General features: G+C 39.0%; 1 protein-coding gene across 2 annotated transcripts in view; it reads right to left on the reverse strand.

Moving 5' to 3' along the window:
* Positions 1 to 771: 771 nt before the first annotated feature.
* Positions 772 to 20,955, reverse strand: part of ppm1j (protein phosphatase, Mg2+/Mn2+ dependent 1J) — a 34,799-nt gene continuing 14,615 nt past the window's right edge. For both annotated transcript variants that reach the window (XM_008109845.3, XM_008109844.3), the window contains exons 4-10: positions 15,702 to 15,814; positions 11,702 to 11,786; positions 7,786 to 7,904; positions 6,835 to 6,898; positions 5,793 to 5,900; positions 3,368 to 3,519; positions 772 to 2,691 (exon numbers count right to left, since the gene is read on the reverse strand). In XM_008109845.3, the coding sequence (XP_008108052.1) occupies positions 2,544 to 2,691; positions 3,368 to 3,519; positions 5,793 to 5,900; positions 6,835 to 6,898; positions 7,786 to 7,904; positions 11,702 to 11,786; positions 15,702 to 15,814 (789 nt within the window). In that variant the 3' untranslated portion in view covers positions 772 to 2,543. The remainder of the gene's footprint in view (positions 2,692 to 3,367; positions 3,520 to 5,792; positions 5,901 to 6,834; positions 6,899 to 7,785; positions 7,905 to 11,701; positions 11,787 to 15,701; positions 15,815 to 20,955) is intronic.

Raw genomic sequence — 20,955 nt, forward strand, 5'->3', positions numbered from 1 at the left:
ATTTTTAATCTGATTTATAATGTACAGTTTTTATATGTGTGTTTTATTGTAAGCTGCCCGGAGTCCCCTGTTGGGTGAGAAGGGCGGGATATAAATGTTGTAATAAATAAATAGAGCTGGAAGAGACTGCAAGGGCCATCCAGTCCAACCCCTGGTTTTTACTATGGTACTTTGCATGTGAATGTTTGGATATACATACTTCTATCAAAATATGATAACCAGGGCTTAAGACCTCCTGAAAATTCGTGTTTGTGGTCCCAAACAACAGAATGTGATCCCTTAAAACCCATCTTCTCAGAAATGCATCAGGTGAGATGCTGTTAGGCTGTGAAGGTAGATTGAGGGGTCCATCATCACTGGTCTCTGAATCAGGTTTAGGATGCAGGATTACCTTGTGTGTTTCCAGGTAAGGACTCTGCTGTGCATTTAGGATATTGCTCCATGATAAGTATCCCTTATCTGAAATTCTGAAAATCAAATACTAGAAAAATTGTTGGTATGAGTGGCTGAGATAGTGATACATTCACCTTCTGATATATTCAATGCAAAAAACCTTTGTTTCATGCACAAAATTGTTAAAAATATTATGTATAAAATGTATTGTATATGCTATGTCTGTCAGGTGTATATGAAAAAAGTGAATTTTGTTTTTAGACATGGGTTATTGTCCAAAATATTTCATTATGTATGCATATGTCGATACAGATATTCCAAAATCTTAAAGTATCTGAAATCCAAAACACTTCTGATCTCAAGCATTATGGATAAGGGTATCTTTCATATGTATTTTATTGAATGAACCCACACCATAAGATTCCCTTGACACATCTCTTACTGGTGGTGTCACCATACACAGACAGCAGGATCTGCATGTATATCTGTATCTGTATCTCTCTCTTGAGGTGTTTCCAGCAAGAGTCTTAGTTTTTACCTTGTGCTAATAGTGAAAGTCTTGATACTTTACCAAGAACTTTGTATTCTACAAAGAAATGGATAAATCCCAAGCTTGTAGGCTTGGCTTTTGCATAACAGGGTAGTGTCTAACAGTGCAGTCCTATGTGTTCAAAAACCCTCTTGAATTCAACGATTGCATAGCACTGTAGACTAATAGGTTACACATGTTCTTACAAATAAATTCTGCTGAGTTACACAGGAGTTTGTCCCTAGTAAATGTATGAAACTATAATCCCAGTAAAAAAATTCAGAAGAGCAGAACTGCAACATAGCTATTGCCCGTGCTTAGATTTTATACAGATGTTTTCATAAACTTGTAAATATATGTTTGACACCAACTTAGTTACTGCAAAGAAGGGCTAAATTTAAAATGCAAATTCCCCCAGAAATGAGCAGACTCTTGCATAGTCAACTATATTCTCATGAAAAAAAAATTAGATCAATTCCCTACTCAAACACCATTTTGAACACTTCAATGTATCAAATCAAGAACTCGGAGCACTGGGCTTCAGTTTTGGAACTTCTTACTGTAGAAGCATGTGATTTTTCACAGAAGAAATCAAGTAATCAGTCTGAGAACGTAGGGCGTTTTACAGTTTTATCCTTTTTAGAGGTAGCTTTCTTTTATGTATATAATATGCTGCTTTCCCTCTCCACAACAGATGTAATGGCAAGCCATTTAAATTAGCCCAGATTTCATTTTTGCACCCAACTTTCAGTAGTTAAAGTGGATTTTCAGTAATGTTTTTTTATAGCTAGAATCTCTTGAATCTCTCCTTTGTAGCTTGGAGGTAGCTTTATAAAAAAATAAGCACATTTGGCTAAGTTGCAGCAATGTTCACCATTGTGCGAAATCCCTGCACGTAATAAAAAATAAATAATAAATAAATAAACAAATGCTTATTCAGCATCCACCTTACTGCGCAGGGAGCGGTTTGGAGTGAAAGCTATAAATACTGCTCGAGGAATGCTAATCCTCAGCCTGTCAGAAGCACATACTTCAGCAATTTGCAGTAAGGACTGATTGTTGGGGCAAGGCAATACATCCTAAGAAAGGAGGCACAACTGTCAATCTAATCAGTTATGATGAAGTGTTCTTAGTCCCTGGCAAAGGGAAGTTCAGCTGCTTCTTTGTAACCATGGGGAAGAAGTATGTATGCATGACAAAATGCTGCAGTGGATCAGGTAGGTTCCAACACTTCTATCCAATCTTCCAATGCAGTGCAAGGGGACAAGGAGGGCAAAATCACGTATTTCAAGGCAGACCTAGGAGTGTGGTGTTTCTATTGGTCTTGAGGGCTGCCAAGGATACTCCCTGAGAGAGATGACTTTGCTTTGACATCCTTGCTGTTAACAGGAATGTGGCCCAGGGCTGTGTCTCCTGTTGTCTCAAAGAGATGCAGCAAGATTGAAAGTGAGAAGAGGGCTGAAGTTGCAGTCTTACAGTTTTCTAAACCACTCCAGAAAGACTCTCGGAGTGCAAATGTTCCAGCAGCAAGAAACTGAACACTTCCCGTTGACTTGTGCAATGGGTTGCTCTGTGTGTTTTGCAGTCCAGTGTCATGAGCCTGTGCTTTGAGACTTGAGGTTCAGGTGTAGTTTCCTGGTCCACCCAGAGGAATAACAAAAACAGAGATATCATCTCCAGACCCCAGCTTGTCATTGGCCAGCCTCCAGCCACGGTCCTTCAGAATGCCTCGGGATTTCATCACCAATTCCTGGGCTACCATAGTGTACCTGTAATAGTAGAAAGCCATTCACTAAAAAACTGCAAACAGTATTGTTCAACATGCATTTAAGTGTGTATCACATTTATAATCATCATCGCACGACCAGTAATTGAAAGGGAAGTGGTGAAGAGGTAAGAAAAGTGCAGAGCTTGAAATATTTACCATTGGGGATACAGCTCCTCCAATCCCCCAATCAACCTAATCACTGGGAAGAGGTAAGCATGAAACTTCTCTCATTCTACAGTTTTGGTGTAACCTGTGATGAAAGAAGGCCTATAACCCACAATCAGAAAGACATGTCAGTGGAAATCCCCAGAAATAGGAGTGATACAGCCTTGTGCTATAGAACAGGAGGCATATCTACATTGTAGAATTAATGCAGTTTTACGCCACTTTAACTGCAATGGTTCAATGCTATGAAATCATAAGAAATGTAGTTTGGTGAGGCACTCACACTTTTTGACAGATAAGACTAAAAACTTTATAAAACTACAATTCAGCTAATAAGACACAGATTAACATAATTAAATAAAATGTAATAATAATAATAATAATAATAATAATAATAATAATAATAATAATAATAATAGATCCTGCTCATCTTAGAAAGTAAGACTCTGGCTCAACAGTAGCTTCTCCAATGTAATTCCCAACAGCCAGACTGGGAACTTTGTTTAACTTACCTGCAAAGATCATTGGGCTCATAGCGCATAAGGACATCAAATACAATATTGGCCACCTCTTGATTGTTGGTGACATCCCAGAGACCATCTGTGCCCAGCACCAGCACATCATCAGGACAGTGCTCATACTGTGTGAGGTCATATATTCGGACCTGGAAAAAAAATGCAGAAAGGTAACCTGGTTGCAAGCTGGGACAGTCACAACAAGTAATCCTTCATCCATAGAAAACTATCATCTTCTATAGGCTTAATTGTTGACTTACTTGCACCTTGAATCTATGGCAGCCCAGTCTTATGGGTGCTCTTGCACCAGCACAAACACAAGTTATTTAGAATTCTACACACTTCCTGTTGTAGGAACCCATTCTGTTCTCTTTACTTAGAGTGTAGGACCATAGTTGGGACCAGAGTAAAGACAACAGAATTTGGAAATACATGTTGAGTATATCTTATCTGAAATGCTTGGGAACAGAAGTGTTCTGTATTTTGATTTTTTATTTTGGAATATTTGCACATACATAATTAGGTAGATATCTCTTCTTTTTTTTTTTGGCCGAAAAAGGGGGTGGGTGTAAGTATTACGAAGTAAAATAAAATTCCAGCTATGGGGCTTCATTTGGTTGCCAGCTGAATGAAGCCTCATAGTTCCATGATGACAGGCATGCGCACCCACCCCCTTTCCAGCTATGGGGTTTACTCAATTGCCAGCTGAGTGAAACCCCATAGCTCCAAGGAGGCAGTGAATGAAGGGTGCGACTATCATGCGAGGAACACAAAAATACCATTTTACTACCCCAAAAAATGGGCACGACTCTTTATTTTATTTATTTATTTACAACATTTATACCCCACCCTTCTCACCCGAGGGGATTCAGGGCGGCTTACAAAAATTGGCAAAATTTAATGCCCAAAGTGCACTATTACGCAGTGGTGACTATTATGTGAAGAAATACAGTATATTTTATATACACCTTATATACATGGCCTGAAATTAATTTAAAACTTACTATTTTTACTATTTTTGCACATGAGACAAATTTTGTGTATACTAAACCATAAGAAAGCAAAAGTGTCATTATCTCAGCCACCTTGGGAGATGATTTTGGATTATTTTGGATTTTGGGTAAGGATATTCAACCTGTAACTACTTAACTTATGAAGAGCGTCTTTCCAATAACTCTGGTATCATGGTATTATATTGTAATTGTACTTTAAGAAGTAATAACCTCACTGATTTTGTTATATAATGTAATGGTTTCAGTTATTTTTATAGGAAAGGAGATGCACTCTCAGTAAATGGTGGAAGAGGAAGATCGGGCATTATCGATTATTTGTGCTGGGCCTCATACACAACACAAATTGACATTTGTTGTTTAAATAGACAGACTTGAGCTCATGGTTGCCACTGCTCTATCCTATGCCCACTACTAACCAAACTCTGCATGATTGTTAGTTCCTGATTCTGCTGTTCCTTAACTTCTTTGTTCCCTGGAATAAAAGAGAGCCATCCCTGTATCTGTCCATAGTTCTCAGCACATAGTCAGAGTCTCCTGCACAAGATGTGGAGGCAAGAGCTTGAAGCTGTCTAATAAACTAACCCTATATTTAAGGGACTTTCTGCCTGTCCCTTGCCATTATCACCTTATAAAGCAGGGTAAAAAGACAAACTTCCTGAAAAAGAAATAAACTCGGTTGAGCCACCTAAGAATCAAGCAAATTGTATATTCAGAACAACAAAAGGATTACTGTAGGATCTGATACATTGTTACCTCTGTAACACTTGAACTCCAAAGAGTCATTTGGGATAGACAAAGGCAGTAGTTCTCAAACTCCAGACCTTTAGGTTTTGGGACATCAGCTCCCAGAATCTCTGCATCTTGGAATATTTGAGAGTTGAAGTTCAAAACATTTGGAGGACCAGAGTTTGTAAATCACTAGGATAAGGGACTCCCTATATAGTAAAGCATTGTACCTCTGCTCCATGCCTTCCAGAGCTTGGGAATGCTGCTTTTGGGCTACATTCCTCATAATCCCCACATAACATGGCCAAGCTTCCCCAAGATCTGCTCCAGATGTTTCTGAGTATTACCATTATGCTTAACCAACAGAGCTGTTTCCAAACATCGATATTTCAAATTTTAGTGTCTTGATTGCCAAGATATTCCATGCCTGACAACAGGGGGTGCAAGAGAGTAAAAGCTAGGAACACATTTATACATACATAGATACAGTTAAAAGAATTCCAACTTCAAAGCTTAAAATTTATACTAGTTCAATATTCAGGTCAAAGACACACATCATACTTATGAACAGGTATGGGTTTATTCCCTAATCCATCTCACAATTAGCAACACAGAGAGTTGAATAGTGTTTAGCTATTGTGCCAAGAAGTGGAATGTATAGGAATCCATTCTGATGTACTCACGTCTGGGATGCAGGACAGGAAAGGTTTGATGTGAATGTTGGAGCTGTATACCTTGAGATCATGATCCCCTAAGCCTCGAGTCACTCCAATAGTTGCCATCATTCGAGCCTAAGAGAAAAATGGTCAAAAAGGATCACTTGAAATGGAATGATCAAAGTGTATATGGACTCAAAGAGAGTACCAGCATTTTAAATAACATGGAGGCTAATATTTTGAACCTTCAAAAAAAACCTTTCCCAAAAGATAATACATGTTCTCCTGATTTACTTGGATGTCTTTTAATATGTATTTTTGGTCCACATAACACACAAAATCTGGGCAGAGTTATGATGCAAGGGTTTTTGGAATTTTCTCATATGTAAGATTGCCATGAGTCATAGCTAGCATAATTCCAAATAAAAACTGCATTTCTGGCATATTGTACAATATGTTAGAATATGCGGAAGAGGAATGATGAAGAAATCGGAAAAGATAGCTCAATGTAAGGGGGTTCAGTCTTGATGCCAAAATATTGGCACTGCCGTCTGTTTATACTAAAATATTAGCCCAGGACATCTTTGGCTGCACTAAGAGGTGTAAAACTGAAATGGTTATCATAAAAACAATGCAACCAAAATCCGATTCTTTTTCTTTAAAGAACAGACTTTTCCATCATTTCTGGTTCCATATGGATGAGCTTTTCTGTGGGTATTGAGAATGCCCCAAATCAACAGGGGATGGGGCCAAATCCCAAAGAGATCGAGGCTAATCTTATTCTTTCTTTTTTTTGTGAACTCATCTCATCACTATTTTTTTTTCTTTACTGCAGGAATAACAAATGTATGTATCGTATTTACAGCTGTTGTTGGACTCTAGCTCCTGTTCAGCCACTACTGCAGTTGTGTTGCTTAAGGCTGACTGCAGTTGCAGTCAACAATATCTATAGAGCTATATATCCCTCATCCCTATTTCATTTGGATATCTATTCCAAGTTCACTTTCTCTCTGTTTCCTGAAAATGTTCTCAATTTCTCAAATACTTTTACATATTCACAGCAATTCACCTTTTTACCCTCTCCATATATGAGTGGAAACTTCAGGTCATCTTCTTCTATCTTTTTATATGCCCTGGTCAGGAAATGAAACACACAACATGCATATGTAAATAACCATTTTCAACACCGCCTTTCCAAGACTTGTAAGAGAACTATCAGCTGCTTTGAAAAAGCACAGTAGAGTGCTTATCCTCAGCAGGCAACAACTAATCCAGCTCAGCATCATGTCATTCAATTGGAGGATGAACAGACTTTGGAAGACTTGTGGACTTTTTAAAAAGTAAGAAGCCTGACATTCACGTGCTGGAAATACATGGAGAATTCAAAATTTTTGAGCCGAGAATGTTGTTTTGGGGAGCAAAACAACAGAATCCATAAAATTCCAATGCAAAATATACAGGGTTAGTTATCCCACACTTTATAATTTGAGCAGTATGATAGATTTACCTTAGGGTTGTTATAAGTTGTAAACAACATGAAAGCACACAGCAACAATAATAATTAAGCAGGAAGGGGAATCACTCTCTTATAGATCAGTTATTAATCATTCAGACCTATGCCAGTAGATACAGGTCTTTCTCCTATCCCTTGCCCAAATTTAGGAAATTTCTCTTTGCACACATATGCACATGTGTGTATGCTCAGACGTCTTTTCTCCCAGAGTTATTTTTGATCAAACAGAATTTTGGAAGTACTACAAAAACAAATCTAGCAAAGTCATAGCTGGATCGCTATACACATTCTAGATAATAATGCTTCCCTAATACTCCTGCCAATTCTCTTAGAAAAATGTCATCTGTCTCCATCCTTAATGTGGGGAGAAGAATGGCCTTTCGTACACCCACAGAGCAGATTAAGATGATGTAACAGGCTGGCATGAGAACATCTATTGATTCCTTCAGCTTGAAATGCTGACTAAAATAATCTGTGTATTCTAAGTAAAACAACAAGAAGAATTACCAGCCGTTCATATTTTGGTCCCTGTACAACATCTTCTTCCCCAGTTCCTTCTGCTGGATCCTTCGAGGGAACTCGAGGTGAGTAAACTCATTTCCCAGTAACTCAGGTCTCAAAAAGCCCTATGAGAGGAAGAGAGGATGTTTAAGCACAAGAATCACCTGGAGCTTCGTCACTACAGTAACAGAAAGCCAAGACCATCATAAGACAAGCACTGGACAGAGGAATCTCGAAAACAATTGAGCAAAAGCAAAATATTGAAGGCAGGAGAGGCAGTATGAAATTACTTATTTGGACCAATGCTAATATTCTGTAAATTACGTTCCATACATTAACTACTACAGAGGTGAGCAAAGAGTGAACTGCATGAGATCTTAGACCTTTTCTTATTATCCCTATGGTTTCCTTAATTGTTTTTTGTTTTTTGCTGCCACTCAGGGGATTAAAAAAATGCATTTTGCCCTTTAGGGGTTTTGGAGGTTATTTCCACCATGTTTTGGTGTCACTGGGGCAATTTATGTAATTGTGAAACCCTTTCTTGCAGCAGAAAGTGATTCCAGCTCACTTCTTGTTTAGAAAAAGTCAGGATTAACCTGGTTGTCCCATCCTCCATTCCAGGGGTTTCTTTTATTGGAAGGGGTAAATTCCCACATTTATATTGTCTAGGTTGGTCCTGTACATCTGGGCACTCCAGCACTGACAATGTGTTGAATGGGGCTATGACTTTGTCTATGGATGTTCCTCTTTTTTAACTTGAGAGAACACCTTCCATAGAATTGTGCTGGAGCACCTAGAGATTCCTAGAGATAATACATTAATCAAACTCATGAATAATCAAATCCATACATTTTAAACCTGCAAATGTGGAATGCTGACTGTATTTCAAAAATGCGGTTAATATTTTTGTTTTCTTTCCACTTGCTAAATTAACAGAGCTCTCCTATCATTTTTGGCCTTACTCTCCAATCAGGGCTTGCTTTTCAGAGCTGACAATGTGTTGACATGTCAGTGTCCTAAAGAGAGATGATTACTCACTGGGCAAACCCTCAGCAAAGGAGCCTGGAAGACAAGCCTAGAAGGAAATGCCTACCATTAACAAGCTGATAACCTTTGGTAGAATGAGGAACTGAGCCAGGAGGAAAAAAGCAGGGCTCTGAAACAGGCTTTGAAAGGATGAAACATTTTATATTCTCACTCCATTTAACCATCTTAATGGGCAATAAACACTGTGAAGGGGATGGTGAATCCACATTAAATAATTTTAAGTGCATATTCTAATAAGAGTAGGAAATTAGGAGAAACATAGAGAAGAGAGTGGCAGACCAAATCCTATGCTTTATTTTATGGCACATAAACACTGAAAGAGAAGATACATAAACACAGGCATATACATATACAGGCAGTCCCCAAGTTACGAACAAGAATTTGTATGTAAGTCAGAACATTTTTCAATGCAACTTCAGCCATATAGATGTGTATGTGTGTGTGAACTGTTTCATTTTCTAGGTGGAGGCCAAAAGGAGGTGCTCAACAGAAAAGGATGGTCCACTTTAAGGGGTGGGGGATTGAAGGAGTAAAACTATTTCCCTGTTTTCCTGTTATTCCTCCATCCATGTCACCGTTGTGGAAACAACCCTCGTGTATGGCACGGGAAAGAGGGGAATAACTAGTGAAAACAGGATAAATGGTTTTCTTCCTTCACCCCCCCCCCCCTCCTGTAAAATGGACTAACGTTCTCTGTCTAGCACCCCTTTTTGGCCTCCACCCGGATAATGGAATAATACTATATATGTGGGTATGTGTATATGTATGTGTGTGTGCATGTGCGTGTGCACGTATACACACATGCTTTGGATAGCATAGAGAAAGTCTAACACCCCTATTGTTCTTGTTTTGCAGTCTGTGCCCCTATTCAGAAGATCTCACCTCACTTTCTGTCCCTGTGATTATTGGATTTTGAAGTTTAGCTTGCTGTGGAATCAAGGATTGGTGTGAAAATTTCAACAGAGACATATTTTCCCCAGAATAACTCTTTCAGGAGTGATTTTTCGGGAGTGAATTTCCCTTCCGAGGGGTAGATTTCTCTCATTTCCTGTTGTCTCAGCCCTGTTCTTAACTATGAGTAGTTTGTAAGGCTAATGTTTGTAACTTGGGAACTGCCTGTACATGGAGATTATATATGTTTAAGAACAGTATTTCAAACTGCACATAACAAATAATCATCACTCTAGCACTTCCTATAGCAAAAGGATTACATAATAAAAGGGCTTTGGCTCAAAGCAAACTGCTCAAGCCTTTGGGGGGGGGGGGGAGTGCATGATTGGTTTTCTCAGTGCTCAGTTTCATTATCATAGCCAGCTGAAGAAAATCTGTTTCTCAATGTAATTTCCTCCCTTCTCAAGGCAAGGAGGCGACTGTTTGGATATAGAACAACAGATAAGTTTTCATCTGGTGTTTTGCCAATGAATTACATTTTGAGCATGGGCCAGCAACAAACATCTCATCTTGCTTCCACTCAGGAATCTCTCTCTCCCCCTCTTTCTCTCTCTGCTTCAGTGTTTCTTTCTTTCTCTGGTCTTTGAGAGCAGAACTCATGTTATACTCAAAATGTGTGGCCCTTGGCTGAATTCAGCCCCCAGACCATCCTTTCTCATGTGAACAGCAAACAAAAAAGTCAGGTAGTCTCTCTTAGAAACTCCAGGTGAACCAGTTCATCTTTAAATAAACTGCAGGCCTACGTGCTTGTGTTTAACATTACAATCAGTTTTTTTTTCAAACCAGAAATGAATATTTTGTTTTTAGCATTCTAGGCAATCTGAATAATCTGGCCCATGGATCTGATGTAGCAGTCTACTCTGTTGTATGGAAAAGCTGCTTTTTGAATAAGCAATTGTGAGCATGTATATCAAAAGGGGTGTCTATCTTGTTAATGCACACCTGGAATTCGTTGTTATGCTACTTTAAATCAAATTGGATCTATGATGATTTTATCTTAGCATTTTCTTGGCAATATTTATTAAGAAAATATTTGCCACTGTTTTCTCCTGAGGTTGAGAGTGTGTGTGGTGCTTATGACCGCCAGTGGCTGAGAAGGGATTCAGGCCCTGGTTTCTCAGGGGTCCTTGTCCAATGTACAAACCCTACACTATGTTGGCTCTCAGTAGTCTAAAATCCTGGGCAGGGGGCAAAGTCACAAGAGCAAAGTGGGAAAAGTTTACCGATAAATTCTCTTCTGCCACCTCTTTGCTTTAAATATTTTTGATTTTAAGCAGCAGTTCCCTTCAAGATGTGGCTGTCAGAGAATTAAAAATTCCTGTTGGATATAATGTACAGTCTCATCCTTACTGCCTTTAAATTGTGGGAGTGAAAGCAGGTTTCCAGAGTCAGCTACAAACACGTATAGTTGACAAACTAGGCACTGTGTCTGTGGGGTTTCCTCTATTCATCCTCTCTCCCAAACTATCATTCTCTCTTACTGTGTCTCTTGCAATGCCAGTGAGTGACTAAAGCAACCCTATCATGGGTTTTTCTTGGAAAGGTTCATTACTTTCTTCTAAGACTCAAGGAATGTCACTTGCCCGAAGTCATGCTATGCGTTTCTGGAGCTGAGTGGGGATTTGAACACTGGAGTCCTAGTTCCTATATTGAAAGCAGCCCACCAGGTGGCTTGCATGAATGTGCTTTCAAGAAAGAGAAGCCCAATGCCTCTAGGCATGTCAAACTAGTTTGTACATCTCACTAATTCTTCTTTTAAATTTGCCTTCGAAATTGTATTAGTCAGCTGTGCCCGCCAGCAGTTGTCCTCTCCAATCAATTATCAGGAGCAATGTGAAAATACAGAAACCACTTTTTGACTGGTTGGCAGTGGTGGTGGGAGTGGACTAAAAATACAACAGATAGGAAGAAGGTTCTTTCTTACTAAAAACTGTAGCCTTTGCCTCTCTGTCTCTGGAGTAAACTCCCGGGACATTGGAATGATTTCCCCATTACGGATGACAATGGCCCTGCAATGAAAGATGGAATGATGGCATTAGAGAGAGAGTAAAAGAGTGCAAGAAAAGAGACAGCATAGGAAGGACAAGCAGCAAATACAGGGGAGGGCAACGGGATGCAGTATTAGCTGAGGACCGTTTTGCATATGACCATGTTTAACCCCGAAAGATAATCTCTGTGAAGGACAGGAAAATGTGTGTAAGAAGCACGGTGCAAATACATGGACTGGGCAAGTGATTACTGCAGGAGAAAGTTGAATCTTGAATTGATTTATAATTACTCCCTGCCCTAGCTCTTATTTTATTTCCAAAGCATCCCTGCAAAGAAACATGAATCAAAAGAAAGTGATTTACTCAGGGCTATTCAATGCAGCTCATGAATGAGGGGAGATCTGAACCTACCACATCTGTTCCCAGTACTATTATTCACTATCCAGGCAGATGCCAGTGGGAGGGACCAGAGTTTGGGAAAGTTACTTTTGATAACCCCAAATCTTAGAATCTGGCCATGTTGGCTGGGGGATTCTCAAACCTGCAATGTCCCAAGGTAACTTTTCCAAGCTCAGTGCAGATCACATCAATCCAGAAAGAGTAGGATGGTATTGCCAGAGATGGGTGTTTGGCATCCTGCAGCCACTTAGCAGAATTCAGTCGAAAACAGAAAATGCATTAGTATAGTGGGCTCTATTAAAATGTTATAACTTTAAAATTACTCTTTTAGATGCCTCAAAGTGTGTTGTTATATTGATGAAACAAACTGACATGGCCACCCTCTAGAGCAGGGCTTCTTAAACCTTTTTCACTTGTGACCTCTTTCCACCCAATAGAGTGTTACATGACTCTGGGTATATAGATATTTTAAAACGGTATACAAATTGAACATTTACTGACAATAAATCAGCATTTGCAAAGCTTGCTGAACAGGCTGATTTTTCTTTTTGTGGAGTACAACTGAAGCATTTTCTGCAGAGTCCACTGTAATTAGGTGGTGTTCAGAAACCTTGTACTGTTGCCAATTTTTGTGTGACTCCAACATCGTGCTAAGAGACCTCATCTGGGGTCAGGACCCACAGGTTTAAGGAGCAGTACTCTAATGAACAGAAGACCCTTGCAAATTTACATCTATCAAAATTTGTGTGGATGTTGGTATTCTGATAAAGCATGTTTAAACTTATAGACATTTTATAGTAAAAACTATGTCTATCTATATGTTGTTCTGAAACTTTTATATTCTACTGTAGTTCCTCAATTACACTTTCAAGAGACATGAGCTGACTTTCTATTATTGGCTCCAGAAGAACAGTCCAAGAGTGAGAAACATCCTAGTTCAGATGAGTGGGATGGAAAACATGCTAGAAAACAGCAGAAAAATGAAGACCACGAGAAGAGAGGGATGACTAATTTCATGGGTCCCCACTTCCAAACATTAAGAGACTAAGCATTTTTTAAATGAAATGTGCAAAATCCACACCCAGGTAACATAATTTACGTTTTTCATATTGAGAAAAAGAGGGAAATGTAAAAGCATAACTGCTTTTAAATACAACATGATTCTTTTGATCAAGAAAAGATGCATAGTTCTTTTGAATGTATGTGGCTGCTACTTTCTGATTGGTAATAGCTATTAAATTTTCAACTTTCAACAGAGTCCTGGTTTCATTTATTGCTTCCATAAAAGCTATGATATATTTTAATAATTATTCTATCTTCATAAAACTTTCATATTGGTGGAAACCAAGAATAAAAACTTGTCTTTGCCACAAGTTTGTGTTCAGTATTTCCCAGTGGTATAAACCTTTTTTGGCTCATTTGACTGAGTGCTCCCGATGTTTTTCACATATGCATTTTACATTCCTTTTATTATTTCGCACTTAACCTTTTTAATGTTCCTAGAGAATGATCATTATCACTATTTCCCATGTAGAACAATTATCATCATCATTATTCATAACCCTCATTTCCCCTCAAAATTGGGACTGTAGATGGCTTACAAATTAAAGTGATTACAACATAATTAAAACATACAAAATTTAACATTAAAAACTACAAATAGTATTAAAACAATTAAAAACATACACTTAAAAGAATAAAAACCAGTTAAAATGGAACAATTTAAAACAATATGGGACATTCTTAGAAGCTACTTCCTTAAAACTTTTTTGACTTTTAAAGACTAGACCTATGAAGAAGACTTATTTTGATTGCATGCAGAATAGTAATAAGATAAAACGTAGTGAGGAGACAAAGTCCATGTCTGATTACCTCTAATAGCTTGCCGAGTTCTTGCTTGCTACTCTGTCTGAACTCATCCCAGAAGCAAATCATGAGTAGTTAACCGGCCTCAAGCCACAATTAGAAACCATTTTTGTAGCTGGTTGGTGAATTCAACCCTTTTAAAACTATGGATAGTTGTTTTTGTCTCAACCCAGAATAATGATTTGCACTGCATAATTCCCTAGGACTAAATAAAACTGACTGGAGAAGTTAAAAAAAAAAATATCTAAATTTGAGGGGGAGGCTCTAGCTTGTTTGCCTAGAGGATCATCTATGGCTAAAAGAAGAAACCATGGCTAACATAAACTATAGCTTCATGTGACATGTGAACATGGTCTGAATTTTATGCTTATCAACATGACTGAAACTTATTTCACAACTATTCTGTTATGTGTTATCCATGTAAAAAGGAATCCATACATTGAAGGGACAGTGGGGCCACACTTCTAGTCTACTACCCAATGCATCACAGCTCCCCAAAGCACTGGACAAAATAGAGGGTTGGTGTTGCTTTTAGGTTCTCCTGGGATTGACTAATGTGTTGTCTCTCACCACATTACTCAGAAAAGGAAATGATTCCCCCCCCCCTTTTTTTTTTTTGGATAATCTAAGAACGTGGGCTCTGTGTGTGTAGGGTTTTTTTCCCCTCAGATATCTATTTTTGACATCTCTGAAGTCTGAACAGATAAAAAATGATTTGTTATAAAATCCTATAACAATCACCATATTTCACCAAATGTAAGGCACCATCAAATGTAAGGCACACCCATTTTTGAAGCTTCAATTTAAGGAAAAAATAATTTTATGGAAATATTTTAAATTTTCCTCTACATACACATTTGTGTTTGTTTGTTTCAGTGTGGGGTTAGAAGGGTGTATGAAGCAATTTACAAGTCATTTGTTTGCATAAATCTATAGTTTTAAGTCTATGGGCCCATTGGGGAGGCAGTGGAAGCAGGAAGTGCATTTCGCAAAAATAATAAATATCTAAACAGCCATCTGGCTGAAGCTGAGGACAAAATGGTGGGAGCATGGCAGATCTCTTGGGGATAGGGCCTTTCCTCCTCTGTTCTCTTGGTGGCGGGATTCGGTCAGGAAAAAACAGTGAATTTAAGACGTCATCGAATATAAAATGTATCACATTTTTTAAGTTTCTTAAATGAGAAAGACATGTGCCCTTGGTAATGCCTAAAAAAGCTAAGCCGAAATCTTGCATCTGTTTTTCTTGAGAACTGAGATTTCACCCATCACTTCCCAGCATTGACAGTTTGCCTTAGCTACAGTGCAGACAGCACCAAGGTATGCACAGAATGTAACTGGAAACTGACCCCTGTCAAACTTCTCAACAGTTTGTGTTTATCAGGGTACATATTTATAGAGCAATTTCTCGCATTTCTGCAGTCCATTTCTTCTTCCTATGCATATTGGGCCTGTTTCATTTTAAAAGACAGCTTTCTCTTGGGTTCCTTCAAAATTTTATTATGGCCACTTCTCTAAAAGAATGCTTTCCTTTCAGGAAACCAATTGTCAGCTAAGATTGGGAAAGGCTTTGGTTCATTTGTGCTATGCAAGAAAAAATGCTAATCTTTCTATGGTTTGGATGGTTATGATTTAGCAAGCAATACAGATGGCACACTGCCCACCCATTCCTACCTACTATCACCTGCATTTGCCACATAGAATTTTCCCAGGAGATAGACAACAGCTAGGGCACAACAGCCGCCTGACGTTTGCCGGGTCACCCGTTCCTGCTCGATCTGATTATCCTGAGGAGAGAGGAAGAAAAAAGAGAAAGTCACAGGTAGAACATGTCCAATAAAGAGACAGAAAACCTTAGCTTTCCCTATCCTATTGATTACATTGATTGCATGAAGATGGGGAATGAAGCATGTCCAGAGAAATGGAAACCATGGAACCTGGAGATGAATCCTCATTTAGCCACTAAGATCATCTAGTAATCTTATTCTCACTATTTCCCAAACTAATGTACTCTCACAACTGTTGAGAGCATGAAAATGAGAAGGACTACTTTAAGATTCCAAAATGAGAGGTAAATGGGGAAAAAAACTCAAAACAAAATATTGCTTCAGTTAAGAGATCTCTTCCATTTTCACCATAAGAAGGAAAAGAAATTAAAATGCATAAAAAAGAATGGAATATTTTTTGTATACATCAATTTTAAAACTATGATTACTTATTTAAACAGAAACACAATGCATTTCAAAATAACTAGGTAGACTGTGGCCAGGTGACCTGTTTGTCCACACAATCTACTTTGAAGTGGGGGAACTTTGGTTCATGGCCTTATTCTGGTCCATAGAGGTTTCCCAGTCCCCTTACCTCTTCCATTTTGTCAGAAGAGCTTAGGGGCAGAAAAGTCTGGGAACCTGTGTTTTGTATCTCTTTCTTACCTTTGCCAGTTCCCTTAGCGCTACCTGACTGTGCTTAGTTTCACTTCTCTCCCACATCCTTATGTAAACTAGGATGCTCCAAATGTTATATGTTTGTATAATAATCATGGTGCTTCTCTTTCAAATGCACAAAGCAACCAACTACTTTTTTAGTTTTTATTTGCATAGATTTCAAAAGAGAAAAATAACACACATGCACACTGCTAGTACCTCACAATGAGGGCACTTGCACATTTTGCAAGCAAGTCTTTCGGTCCACCTGGGGGCTTAACCAAAGTGTCTCGGAACACAGCAACAGAAAATGCAGCTGAAAACCAATTACAACTTTAAAAAAGTTTTAAAATGATCAACTGACCAATCTAATAACAGTAATTTAAATTAAAACATTACAATATAGTACAGCTTTTATCCTATCCCAACTGATAAAGCCGTCTAAATCAAAAATCCTATTTTTTATTATTTCATAACCAAGATCCTTGTATCTTTCTTTTCAGAACTGTCTCTGTTTCTATCTTGCAGATTTGGTTAAGTGTCAAGCAACACAGAAGTATTCTCAGATCTATTCTTTATTATATTTGGACATTCATTATTCCATAATACTGTATAACTTTATGCATTATTATAACAACAGTCTTTATTATAAGACCACTTGGCTTCCTATTTCATCTCCTTTTAACAACTTGCCTTTTATTTAATCCAGGTCCACACAACTTAGTCCTTGTGATGGGCCAAGATTTTTTTAAAAACTTCTATGGACCATCCCTCATCCCTTCCTGCCAAAGGAGAAACACCTCCCTTTCCCCAGACAATGGTGTCGAACTGTGTTCATTCAACAGTGTAGATGCACCCACAGTTAACTTTATGTAACCAAAGGGGGAGAAGCAGCTCTGGAAATGGGACCAGAAAGCATGGACAGCCCTGGCAGAGCACACCCACAAAAGCAAAATCTCAATGCAAAGAGGAAGATAATTTTTAAACTGAGCTCAGCTGCTCGTTGGGGTTCCTCCAATGTGGAACCTGTCATGCCCAGCATTATGACTGCTGCTGACACAGAGATCCCAGAGGTTCCTCCTTGTTGCTGCTGTTGGCAGGTCATGCAAGAAGTGTGCTCCCCGTCTCCTCCCCCTTCCTCTGTCACTCTGGTTGGGTTTTCCCATTCCCCTACAGCTGTACTGAATACCCTCCTCGTCCTCTGCATTTACAACGTGTCCACCCTTTGGCGCCTCTGCCACAGTGCGCTTTTAGTGAGGCACAAAAAGAATCCTTCTTATCCTGAGATAGCCAAACTTACCATAGAGCCATTGAAGTCAAGGACAAAACTACCTGCCTTCCCTCCCTCTGTGGTGGGAAGTGGGTGAGAAGGACCAGGTGAGAGGGAGGAGGTGCCAAAGGAAGGCAGGGCTTGCTTGGCTTTTGCTGTCTTTCTCTCTGATTCCCCCTTTCCTTTGGCTCTTGCCAAAGGGGGCTTGGCTTCGAGGATTTGATTTGTGTAGATGCCACTGACTGTTTGTAAATGGACGGAAGTGCCTGGGCTTCTCGTTGGTCGCTTGGCCCTTGGCATGTCTACCTGACCAGGCAAATAGGCATGCCAAGAAGGAAGCCTATCCTTGCCAACAGGCCACAGGGAAGGTCTTTGCAGGTTGCATCTGGCCCGTGGACTGAATGTTGTACAGGCCTGATCTAATCTGTTCTTTTTAATGTCTTCTAAAAGAGGGAGAGTTCAGTTTCTTCCCTCCTGTCTTCCACTTTGGACCAAACTAGACATGTCCATTGCAAACTAGCAATTAACACATGCCTGCAATTACCATACTTAAATAAGTGGTGGAGAGATAGAGGAATTTGGACTGCACCACACCAGGAAGAAGGATTAAAAATTTCTTCTGCTACTGTAATACTAAGAAAAAACACCCCTTTCCAAATCTGTTTTTATCTCTGGGGGAAGCTCCCACTGTTGTTCTCTTGTGGCTAATAGCAGCTGAGCCTAGCCAAATACATCTCTTTTTCCTTTTTAAGAACAGCGTCTCCTCCTCTACAGTGGATCCTTCATCAAAGGGATTGAGTTTACATGGCTTTATCATGCCCTATAATCTTGTAAAGTACCATATGCTGTTCCAATGATGTCATCCACTTGCGTATGGTAGTTTCTTATCACAAGATGATAATATCATGGTGTCTGAACAGAACTGAGGAATTTCTATCCATATGTCAATCTTAGAATGGAACGGGCATTTTCAGGAGAAGGGCCAACTATTTTATTAGAGAAGAGAAAGCAATTAGAATTTGGTAGATCTATTATTGTTCCCAGTATTATTTGATCAGTGAAATAATGAACTAGTGTAAGCAAAGTTAATATATTGGGTGCAAATGTGTATGTGTATTTATGCCTTAAAGTCACCTGTTTTCTTTGATGATGTCCACCCACTAATTTCATAGGGTGTTTTTAGGTAAGGAATACTCAAGTGTTGGTTTTGTCAATTCCTTTCTCTGAAACATAGCCTGGTATTCATTGTATCCCAAGTAATAACCAGGGCTGGCCATTCTTAGGTTCCAAAAATCAGATAGGATCTGGTGCCTTTATCCATATCATTGTGGCAGCTATCACAGGGTAAGAATCGTAGTATGTGCCACCATAGTGTCACCTCTTTGAAAATATCTACAGATCACACTGTGACATTTCTTTTTTTATTCTTTATTCTAATAATCACACATATTAGACCTAAATACATTAATCACACTAGATTCCATCTGATCTTGGAAGCACAGAAAGGTCAGTTCTGATTAGTACTTGGATGGGAGACCACCAACAAAGACTAGGTGCAGTAGGTTATGATACAGAGAAAGGAATTGGCAAAATATCTCTCGGTATTCTTTGCCTAAGAAAATTCTATGAAATTCATGGGATCTTCATAAGTCTTCAGGTAACCTGAAAGAATACACACACATTAATACAGTTTGATACCCTGTTAACTCCCGTGGTTCAATGCTATGGAATCATGGGAGTTATAGTTGGTTCTCTGATAAAGACTGCTGATGCCTCACCAAACTACAACCCCCATGATTCTATAACATTGAGCCATGGCACTTAAAATGGTATCTAGCTTCATTAACTATACAGTGTAGAAACACTCTAGCACAAGTATGCACTGAATTACACCCTGCTGAGTACTATATGGCTTATTTTCAATGTGTAAATTAGGGATGGGAACTTCTGTCCTACACGACATATATTGTACATCTGGCTACCAGGAGAGTTTTGCCCTTGCCTCTAAACAATCACTGATTGGAAAAAAACCAGAATATTTAAATTTGATATACTGTTCATGAAGTAAGTTTTGTTTGGTACCACCCTGTGCCTTTATCTACATCTAGTGCTGGAATGTGCCCTCCGCAAATCTTTCCTGAATTGGGATTTGTTCCATAGGATTTCCTATTTATGCCATAAAAGATTGCTACTTCAAGCAATCATTGTTTACAGGTGAGTCACATACACACTACCCAACAACACATGGGACTGTTTTCTGAATGTTTCTGAAATTACACCTGTGTGAAGCTGCTTCCATGGAACACTGTTCCTCAATTCATCTCTAAACAAAGGCAGGCTTGCCTGAGACAAATACAGGAAGAAAGAATGGTCTGCAGTTACACAACCGCTACAGTTTGTCATGCTGAAAACCACATGTTTCAATTGCATTAACCCAGTAACATGATTTTACTCGTGGTTTTGTGCAAATCTCCATGGCTCTTATATTTTCAAGAACCGTATGTGTAGGAAAAAATGATACTCTTTTGTGATCTGATCTTCCTCAATTTCTGGAAGTAGGATTTAAACCACGTTGTTTCAATTACAATAATGTCCTCAGTGTCCACTGAATCTCACCAAACAAACCTGTTTTGATCTAAATACTCTCTGGAAAGCGCACCACAGGAAAAACTAATTACTGTGTATTCTTTTATTTTATCATAGTGGGTTAAAAATTACTAACAGACTTCTCAGCAATCTAATCATGCTACAATTCCCAGGATACTTTGGTGGAAGCCAGAGCAATTAAACTGCTATATTTATTACTGATTTATTGGTTTCATTTCCAAACCCACCTTCCCTTAAATGGGTTCAAGACAGTGTACATGGCTTTATGCCACTCTACTTTATTCTGAAAAGAACCCTGTAAGGGAGGGGGAGAGAGACTGGCCCAAGGTCATGTGGTGAGTTTTTGTTTCAGTAGGAACTGGGATCTGGAACTTCTAAGTCTCAGGGCATGACCCCAGTCACAACATCACATTGGCTCTGAAACTGTTTTCTCATGTGCATGCTTTTGGTGTACTTTATTGCCATCTCATCCAGAGATACGGAACTTCTGACTTCAGAGGGCTTAGCTATAGAAGGGGGGCAATGACCCAAAGCAGGCTCATGAGCTGCAGCTAGGTAAGCAAATACCCTGTCAGACCAAAATAGTCATGGGAAGCCATGTCAGCATCTTGGCTGCAAAAGGAAGTGA

This window comes from Anolis carolinensis, chromosome 4, assembly GCF_035594765.1.
Source record: "Anolis carolinensis isolate JA03-04 chromosome 4, rAnoCar3.1.pri, whole genome shotgun sequence".
NCBI lineage: Eukaryota > Metazoa > Chordata > Lepidosauria > Squamata > Dactyloidae > Anolis > Anolis carolinensis.